The sequence below is a fragment of the Coregonus lavaretus genome (assembly GCF_964263955.1).
Source record: "Coregonus lavaretus genome assembly, contig: HAP1_SCAFFOLD_2100, whole genome shotgun sequence".
Lineage (NCBI taxonomy): Eukaryota > Metazoa > Chordata > Actinopteri > Salmoniformes > Salmonidae > Coregonus > Coregonus lavaretus.
The window spans coordinates 72,501-82,080 of NW_028158809.1; the positions used below are offsets into that span (position 1 = coordinate 72,501).

The window sequence follows — 9,580 nt, forward strand, 5'->3', positions numbered from 1 at the left end:
GGGTATCCATTCTAGTATGAAACTACCTGGGTATCCATTCTAGTATGAAACTACCTGGGTATCCGTTCTGGTCAATATCGGTGGCTCCGTGTAGGGAGTATCCAAAGCTGGGGGGCATGTAAGAGGAGGCCCACCTCCCCTCTAGGACCTGGGAAGGCACTGGGTCAGGCCCTGCCGCCCTCCCATTGTGGATGTACACTAGGCCGCGGTGCTTCGGCCCGCCGTAAGGTGCAGCTATGGCAATGTCTGGAACAGAGAAACATTACAGGAAGAGGGAGATCATCAACAACCCTTAAAATGGTGGTTTGGTCATTGTCTTCAAACCAGGGAATCTCCCTGAGATGCATGACTGGTTTAGGAGCCTAGGAAGCAATCCCAAAGAGGCCAGAATCCTGTTCTGGTGGACACTGCTTACTTCCTCCTGAATCCCGGATTCCTCCAACCAGGATTTCTGAAAAACCTGGGAACTTTGGGAAAGTTTAGAGAATTTTGCAACTCTAGTGAGCATTATGCGTTTGTAAGAACCATGCAGACGGTTGCCTCAGAGGCTCCATTTCCATCCGTACAGTTAAGACCTCATACGTACCGTTAAGGCCTCATACCGTTAAGGCCTCATACGTACCGTTAAGGCCTCATACCGTTAAGGCCTCATACGTACCGTTAAGGCCTCATACCGTTAAGGCCTCATACCGTTAAGGCCTCATACGTACCGTTAAGACCTCATACCGTTAAGGCCTCATCCGTACTGTTAAGACCTCATACGTACCGTTAAGGCCTCATACCGTTAAGGCCTCATACCGTTAAGGCCTCATACGTACCGTTAAGACCTCATACCGTTAAGGCCTCATACGTACCGTTAAGACCTCATACGTACCGTTAAGGCCTCATACATACCGTTAAGGCCTCATACCATTAGGACCTCATACATACCGTTAGGACCTCATACATACCGTTAGGACCTCATACATACCGTTAAGGCCTCATACGTACCGTTAAGGCCTCATACGTACCGTTAAGGCCTCATACATACCGTTAAGGCCTCATACATACTGTTAAGGCCTCATACGTACCGTTAAGGCCTCATACCATTAGGACCTCATACATACCGTTAAGGCCTCATACGTACCATTGAAGCCGTCCATATCCAGGTCTTCCAGTGTGGCTATAGAACTGCCGAAGCGTGAGTAGATCTCTGTCCCACTCAGTGTGACGGGGGTGTGGAAGGAGAACCCTCCCTTCCCCAGGAACACAGACACCTGGCCCACCTCCCGCAGCTTCCCATCACTGCCACGCTCCATGAACAGAGGGGCCCCCACAAACAGATCCACTAGCCTGAGGAGAGACACCATTAGGGTTTATACTACAGATCCACCAGCCTGAGGAGAGACACCATTAGGGTTTATACTACAGATCCACCAGCCTGAGGAGAGACACCATTAGGGTTTATACTACAGATCCACCAGCCTGAGGAGAGACACCATTAGGGTTTATACTACAGATCCACCAGCCTGAGGAGAGACACCATTAGGGTTTATACTACAGATCCACCAGCCTGAGGAGAGACACCATTAGGGTTTATACTACAGATCCACCAGCCTGAGGAGAGACACCATTAGGGTTTATACTACAGATCCACCAGCCTGAGGAGAGACACCATTAGGGTTTATACTACAGATCCACCAGCCTGAGGAGAGACACCATTAGGGTTTATACTACAGATCCACCAGCCTGAGGAGAGACACCATTAGGGTTTATACTACAGAAGACAAACATACAATAGTGGAAAGACGTGGACTACTAATTAATGGTAAAAAGACGTGGACTACTAATTAATGGTAAAAAGACGTGGACTACTAATTCATGGTAAAAAGACGTGGACTACTAATTCATGGTAAAAAGACGTGGACTACTAATTCATGGTAAAAAGACGTGGACTACTAATTCATGGTAAAAAGACGTGGACTACTAATTCATGGTAAAAAGACGTGGACTACTAATTCATGGTAAAAAGACGTGGACTACTAATTAATGGTAAAAAGACGTGGACTACTAATTAATGGTAAAAAGACGTGGACTACTAATTCATGGTAAAAAGACGTGGACTACTAATTCATGGTAAAAAGACGTGGACTACTAATTAATGGTAAAAAGACGTGGACTACTAATTCATGGTATTTTGTAGCACTAAAAATAACACAGCGATACAGTTGAAGTCGGAAGTTTACATACAGTTTTTCACAATTCCTGACATTTAATCCTAGTAAAAACTCCCTGTCTTAGGTCAGTAAGGATCACCACTTTATTTTAAGAATGTGAAATGTCAGAATAATAGTAGAGAGAATGATTTATTTCAGGTTTTATTTCTTTCATCACATTCCCAGTGGGTCAGAAGTTTACATACACTCAATTAGTATTTGGTAGCATTGCCTTTATAACTTGGGTCAAACGTTTTGGGTAGTCTTCCACAAGCTTCCCACAATAAGTTGGGTGAATTTTGGCTCATTCCACCTGACAGAGCTGGTGTAACTGAGTCAGGTTTGTAGGCCTCCTTGCTCGCACACGCTTTTTCAGTTCTGCCCACACATTTTCTATAGGATTGAGGTCAGGGCTTTGTGATGGCCACTCCAATACCTTGACTTTGTTGTCCTTAAGCCATTTTGCCACAACTTTGGAAGTATGCTTGGGGTCATTGTCCATTTGGAAGACCCATTTGCGACCAAGCTTTAACTTCCTGACTGATGTCTTGAGATATTGCTTCAATATATCCACATAATTTTCCTTCCTCATGATGCCATCTATTTTGTGAAGTGCACCAGTCCCTCCTGCAGCAAAGCACCCCCACAGCATGATGCTGCCATCCCCGTGCTTCAAGGTTGGGATGGTGTTCTTCGGCTTGCAAGCATCCCCTTTTTCCTCCAAACATAACAATGGTCATTATGGCCAAACAGTTCTATTTTTGTTTCATCAGACTAGAGGACATTTCTCCAAAAAGTACGATCTTTGTCCCCATGTGCAGTTGCAAACCGTAGACTGGCTTTTTAATGGCGGTTTTGGAGCCGTGGCTTCTTCCTTGCTGAGCGGCCTTTCAGGTTATGTCGATATAGGACTCGTTTTACTGTGGATATAGATACTTTTGTACCTGTTTCCTCCAGCATCTTCACAAGGTCCTTTGCTGTTGTTCTGGGATTGATTTGCACTTTTCGCACCAAAGTACGTTCATCTCTAGGAGACAGAACGCTTCTCCTTCCTGAGCGGTATGACGGCTGCATAGTCCCATGGTGTTTATACTTGCGTACTATTGTTTGTACAGATGAACGTGGTACCTTCAGGCGTTTGGAAATTGCTCCCAAGGATGAACCAGACTTGTGGAGGTCTACCATTTCTTTTCTGAGGTCTTGGCTGATTTCTTTTGATTTTCCCATGATGTCAAGCAAAGAGGCACTGAGTTTGAAGGTAGGCCTTGAAATACATCCACAGGTACACCTCCAATTGACTCAAATTATGTCAATTAGCCTATCAGAAGCTTCTAAAGCCATTACATTATTTTCTGGAATTTTCCAAGCTGTTTAAATGCACAGTCAACTTAGTGTATGTAAATTTCTGACCCACTGGAATTGTGATACAGTGAATTATAAGTGAAATAATCTGTCTGTAAACAATTGTTGGAAAAATTACTTGTGTCATGCACAAAGTAGATGTCCTAACCGATTTGCCAAACTATAGTTTGTTAACAAGAAATATGTGGAGTGGTTGAAAAACCAGTTTTAATGACTCCAACTTCAGTGTATGTAAACTTCCGACTCCAACTGTATGTACTTTAGAAGGCTCAGGCAGAGATGGACATTTCTCTGAGATAAAAGGTACCTTAGAAGTGCCCTAATGAATACAACCCTGATAGACTGTAAAGGTGGTCATTGCCTATTGAGATAGCTCCCACGTCCCAAAGGGCACCCCATTCCCCTAAATAGTAAACTACGTTTGACCAGGGCCTTCCATAGGGCTAAATAGGGGAGTGGGTTCCATTGGGGATGCATCTAGAGTCGAGGGATATGGCAGTCAGTTATTTAAGCAATAAGGCACGCGAGGCAGCGCTGTTTCATGAATACAGTCACAGGTAAATGGTGTTGCTCGGCCCGATGTGTTAGTGGAGGCCCAGTCAACCCATTTACCCGTGACTGTATTCATGATACAGGGGGCGGCAGGTAGCTTAGTGGTTAAGAGCGTTGTGCCAGGGACCGAAAGGTCGCTGGTTCTAATCCCCGAGCCGCCTAGGTGAAAAATCTGTCGATGTGCCCTTGAGCAAGGCACTTAACCCTAATTTCTCATGTAAGTCGCTCTGGATAAGAGCGTCTGCTAAAATGACTAAAATGTACTAAAAATACAGCACTGCCTCGCGTGCCTTATAGCTTTGATAAAACTGTCCATATTTTCATTAAAACGTTATTTTGGTCAATTCATACAATTTAATTATTCCACAAGAAGATATAGTCCGGACAAAAATGTGGTTGTTAGTTATTTTGGTCATGCTGGTTGCTACAGACACGACCCAGCCGTTAAATCTTTTTGCATAGTTGCTATGCAAAAAGGACTTGTCCGTTCTAAACAAAATAAAATGGTTGCTATGCAGGCTGGATAACGCTCGCCACTTGCAAGCTAGCTAGCCAACTTCAGCTAACTCCGTCACGTCAAACATTAAACCTGGAACGACATGTACACTAGCTGCATTTGAGTTTGTTAGTGATTTTTTTCTTTTCTTCTATTGGCTTTTACTTGGATATGTACACGACAATGACGTTGATGTGGGATTTCGACTGGCTCAGAAAAAGTTATCCTCTCTTCTGGGCACCTTTCACTCTCTATGGTACAGAGATCAACATTTAAAAGTGAAACATTGTTTCCGAGGTTGGACAGGCAGACAGCGAGGATTATGTTAACAACCCCCCCCCCGTACCAAACAAAATGCTAGACTGGAAGCAAGGGGAAATAATATATTGGGATAAATACAAGAGATGATTCAGACATGGCGGCGCAGTGATCATTTTCAGATGGAACTGTTAGCAGGCTGTGACGGACAATACAGCACGGCTTGGAGCTGCTTGTCCAATCAGCATTCAACATCATCACTTACCCGTCGTTATTGAGGTCGGTGGCTGCCACAGAATGGCCGAAGTAGGCAGCCATCTGAGGAAAAACAGGCAGAGAGAAATGCAATGAGTCCTTGGATCTTCCAGAGGTCATGTCGCCCTACTCACTAGTCCTCCATTAGAGATCTAAATGTGGATGACTACAGCCCCATACAGGGACAGACTCCTCCTAGTTTACATCATGTATAGAACAGTGAGTCTTCAATGAGTGCATCTAAAAACAGAACTGGCTACAAAGTAGCACAGAGAGTAGCTATATCTGAGATCTGCTTATTCTTCACTGTCTGTGTGTGTGTGTGTGTGTGTGTGTGTGTGTGTGTGTGTGTGTGTGTGTGTGTGTGTGTGTGTCTGTGCCTCTGTGTCTCTGTGTGTCTGTGTGTGTGTGGGTAGAACAGATTCCAGGAGGAACCCTCAAAACAAAAGCATATCAATTATGTCAGCATTTCTATCGTCAGCACACACACACACACACACACACACACACGCATGTAACACGCACACTGGTTCATGGTTTACAGGGAGATCAGAGGAGAAGAGTCTGGAGATGTATAGGCTGTTCACGTTTGTGTGTGTGTGTGTGTGTGTGTGTGTGTGTGTGTGTGTGTGTGTGTGTGTGTGTGTGTGTGTGTGTGTGTGTGTGTGTGTGTGTGTGTGAGAGGATGGGGGACGTGGTCCTGAATAGACTCAACACTGTGACTTAGAGGTCTTCACGGATCTACCTGTACTCGAGAGGGTTCGGATCCAGAATTCTAAATAATGTTACGGGTCTGGGTCCTATCTGATATGATTGTCATGGGTCTCGGGTATGTGTACAGATCCGAACGCGACAGCTGCCGTAGAGAGAGAGAGAGAGAGACGTTTCATCATTGATGCTGCTGCTCTTCCTTTACACCAGAGTGGAGCGTGGCGCGTGCAACATGTTGTTGGCCAATCATAAGTCATCAAAGCGGCAATACGCTACAGTCATAGAGCCTCGCTCCGTGTGTGGCAAAAGTTAGGAGATATATGATCAATGGAGGATGGAATTAAAATGACGGAATTAAAAAGTTAAAGGAGAAGGACAGGCTACAACGACCAAGAGCCAACAGGTAGGCTGCTACTTTATATTCTGAATGGAGTTGATGTTTGTAACTGTAGGATGAGAAAGCACATGCACTGCAGCCTCAATTAGCCTAGCTAGTTAATGTTAGCTGAGCTTCTCCTGTTTTGATGCAGTCAAGACAAGTACTATGTAATCATATTGGATGATAAATCACCTAGCTATGGCAGCTATTAGTCTACTATAGCGCGAGTCGGCTTGGTTGGTTGCTGTCTCTCGTCTCTCCCTCCCTGCACAGCCCCTCCCTCGCCTGCTAGAGCGGAACCTCTCTCCTTCAACTCGCGCTTTATCAGCTCTGGTTAATAAATTAGCGTACAAAAATGACTTTTCTGCTGTGTAAAAAGTGCCAGCTGTAGGTCAGTCATTTGTAAAGGTCAACATGACAGTCCATGGTCAGATTACTCTCTGATCTGTTTCTCTCAAGGATTGTTCTCTGTAAAATCCCAGGCATCCGTCCTAATGCTAAAAACATCCCAAAAACACACTATTGGGAATAGTGGGAAGATGTTTTCTTGTTTTTGCTATGGCATTGAACCGGAGTGTCAAAGAGAACAGAAATATTAAACACAAAATCCCTTCTGTTGAACCGACATGCTGTAGCCAGTGAGAGATCTCAGCGGTGTAGATCTCCACATCTTGAGGTTAACATGCTGTAGCCAGTGAGAGATCTCAGCGGTGTAGATCTCCACATCTTGAGGTTAACATGCTGTAGCCAGTGAGAGATCTCAGCGGTGTAGATCACCACATCTTGAGGTTAACATGCTGTAGCCAGTGAGAGATCTCAGCGGTGTAGATCACCACATCTTGAGGTTAACATGCTGTAGCCAGTGAGAGATCTCAGCGGTGTAGATCACCACATCTTGAGGTTAACATGCTGTAGCCAGTGAGAGATTTCAGCGGTGTAGATCTCCACATCTTGAGGTTAACATGCTGTAGCCAGTGAGAGATCTCAGCGGTGTAGATCTCCACATCTTGAGGTTAACATGCTGTAGCCAGTGAGAGATCTCAGCGGTGTAGATCTCCACATCTTGAGGTTAACATGCTGTAGCCAGTGAGAGATCTCAGCGGTGTAGATCACCACATCTTGAGGTTAACATGCTGTAGCCAGTGAGAGATCTCAGCGGTGTAGATCACCACATCTTGAGGTTAACATGCTGTAGCCAGTGAGAGATCTCAGCGGTGTAGATCACCACATCTTGAGGTTAACATGCTGTAGCCAGTGAGAGATTTCAGCGGTGTAGATCTCCACATCTTGAGGTTAACATGCTGTAGCCAGTGAGAGATCTCAGCGGTGTAGATCTCCACATCTTGAGGTTAACATGCTGTAGCCAGTGAGAGATCTCAGCGGTGTAGATCTCCACATCTTGAGGTTAACATGCTGTAGCCAGTGAGAGATCTCAGCGGTGTAGATCTCCACATCTTGAGGTTAACATGCTGTAGCCAGTGAGAGATCTCAGCGGTGTAGATCTCCACATCTTGAGGTTAACATGCTGTAGCCAGTGAGAGATCTCAGCGGTGTAGATCTCCACATCTTGAGGTTAACATGCTGTAGCCAGTGAGAGATCTCAGCGGTGTAGATCTCCACATCTTGAGGTTAACATGCTGTAGCCAGTGAGAGATCTCAGCGGTGTAGATCTCCACATCTTGAGGTTAACATGCTGTAGCCAGTGAGAGATCTCAGCGGTGTAGATCTCCACATCTTGAGGTTAACATGCTGTAGCCAGTGAGAGAGCTCAGCGGTGTAGATCTCCACATCTTGAGGTTAACATGCTGTAGCCAGTGAGAGATCTCAGCGGTGTAGGTCTCCACATCTTGAGGTTAACATGCTGTAGCCAGTGAGAGATCTCAGCGGTGTAGATCTCCACATCTTGAGGTTAACATGCTGTAGCCAGTGAGAGATCTCAGCGGTGTAGATCTCCACATCTTGAGGTTAACATGCTGTAGCAAGTGTCCTCCTATTCTCTCTCTTCCCCTCTTTCTACTCTCCCTCCTCTGCTTTGACATCTTTCTGCTTCCAGTGCTGTGAATGTCTTCCAGTGCTGTGAATGTCTTCCAGTGCTGTGAATGTCTTCCAGTGCTGTAAATGGCTTCCAGATGTGAACTCAGGCTCAATAACAAATACCAGGATGACACTGTTGACCACAGAGGGACATGAAGCAGTGGTCCACTGTGGGCGGGATACGACAAGGCATCTCTTCAGGTCTCTCTCCAGACTCGTACAGCGGCTGTGAGAAGAGACCAGCATCCCTTATGACGTGCGTGGCTAATATGGCGGAACCTGGTTGGACAGAGCGTTGTGCCCTGCAGGGGAATGTAGAGAAATGTTTGACACTTTGACACAGAGTAAAACCACTGCCATAGCTTACCTGCGTTCCTGTGAAGTTCAGCATTGACTCCATGTTCCTCCCATTGAAGATGTTCACCTGCATGGCAAGACTCCATTAAACTGACTGAGTTAGATTTTCTACCAAGATTTACACTCTCCATCATAGTAATAGTTAGCCCAGTCATCCAGTCCTTGTGTGCTTTAGCCAAGATAGTGACACATACAACATAGTACAGGATTAATGAAGGTCAAAATAGTTATACAGTGCTTGTATCTATAAGCTCATAATACTTACATAGCCCAGAGCTTTGTCTCCCCTGGGTACCCCAGTAATGTAATCTGTACAACAGAACAGAAATAACAGCAATCACTTACAGTGTTAGAATGAGATCACCATTGAACTGTTCTATATAGAATGTTAGAATGAGACCACCATTAAGCTGTTCTATATAGAATGTTAGAATGAGATCACCATTAAGCTGTTCTATATAGAATGTTAGAATGAGACCACCATTAAGCTGTTTTATATAGAATGTTAGAATGAGATCACCATTGAACTGTTCTATATAGAATGTTAGAATGAAACCACCATTAAGCTGTTCTATATAGAATGTTAGAATGAGACCACCATTAAGCTGTTCTATATATAAAATGTAAGAATGAGATCACAATTGAACTGTTCTAAACTCAGCAAAAAAAGAAACGCCCCTTTTTCAGGACCCTGTCTTTCAAAGATAATTCGTAAAAATCCAAATAACTTCACAGATCTTCATTGTAAAGGGTTTAAACACTGTTTCCCATGCTTGTTCAATTAACCATAAACAATTAATGAACATGCACCTGTGGAACGGTCGTTAAGACACTAACAGCTTACAGACGGTAGGCAATTAAGGTCACAGTTATGAAAACTTAGGACACTAAAGAACCCTTTCTACTGACTCTGAAAAACACCAAAAGAAAGATGCCCAGGGTCCCTGCTCATCTGCGTGAATGTGCCTTAGGCAGGCTGCA

The 9,580-nt window shown here is 44.6% G+C and overlaps 1 protein-coding gene across 1 annotated transcript in view; it reads right to left on the reverse strand.

The window, feature by feature from the left end:
- LOC311123562 (integrin alpha-V-like) overlaps window positions 1-8,903 on the reverse strand; it is a 53,320-nt gene extending 44,417 nt beyond the window's left edge. Inside the window, exons 1-5 of the mRNA XM_084197806.1 lie at window positions 8,865-8,903; window positions 8,610-8,666; window positions 5,129-5,181; window positions 1,127-1,332; window positions 55-246 (exon numbers count right to left, since the gene is read on the reverse strand). Coding sequence (XP_084053932.1) covers window positions 55-246; window positions 1,127-1,332; window positions 5,129-5,181; window positions 8,610-8,642 — 484 coding nt within the window. The 5' untranslated portion in view covers window positions 8,643-8,666; window positions 8,865-8,903. The remainder of the gene's footprint in view (window positions 1-54; window positions 247-1,126; window positions 1,333-5,128; window positions 5,182-8,609; window positions 8,667-8,864) is intronic.
- Window positions 8,904-9,580: the final 677 nt, after the last annotated feature.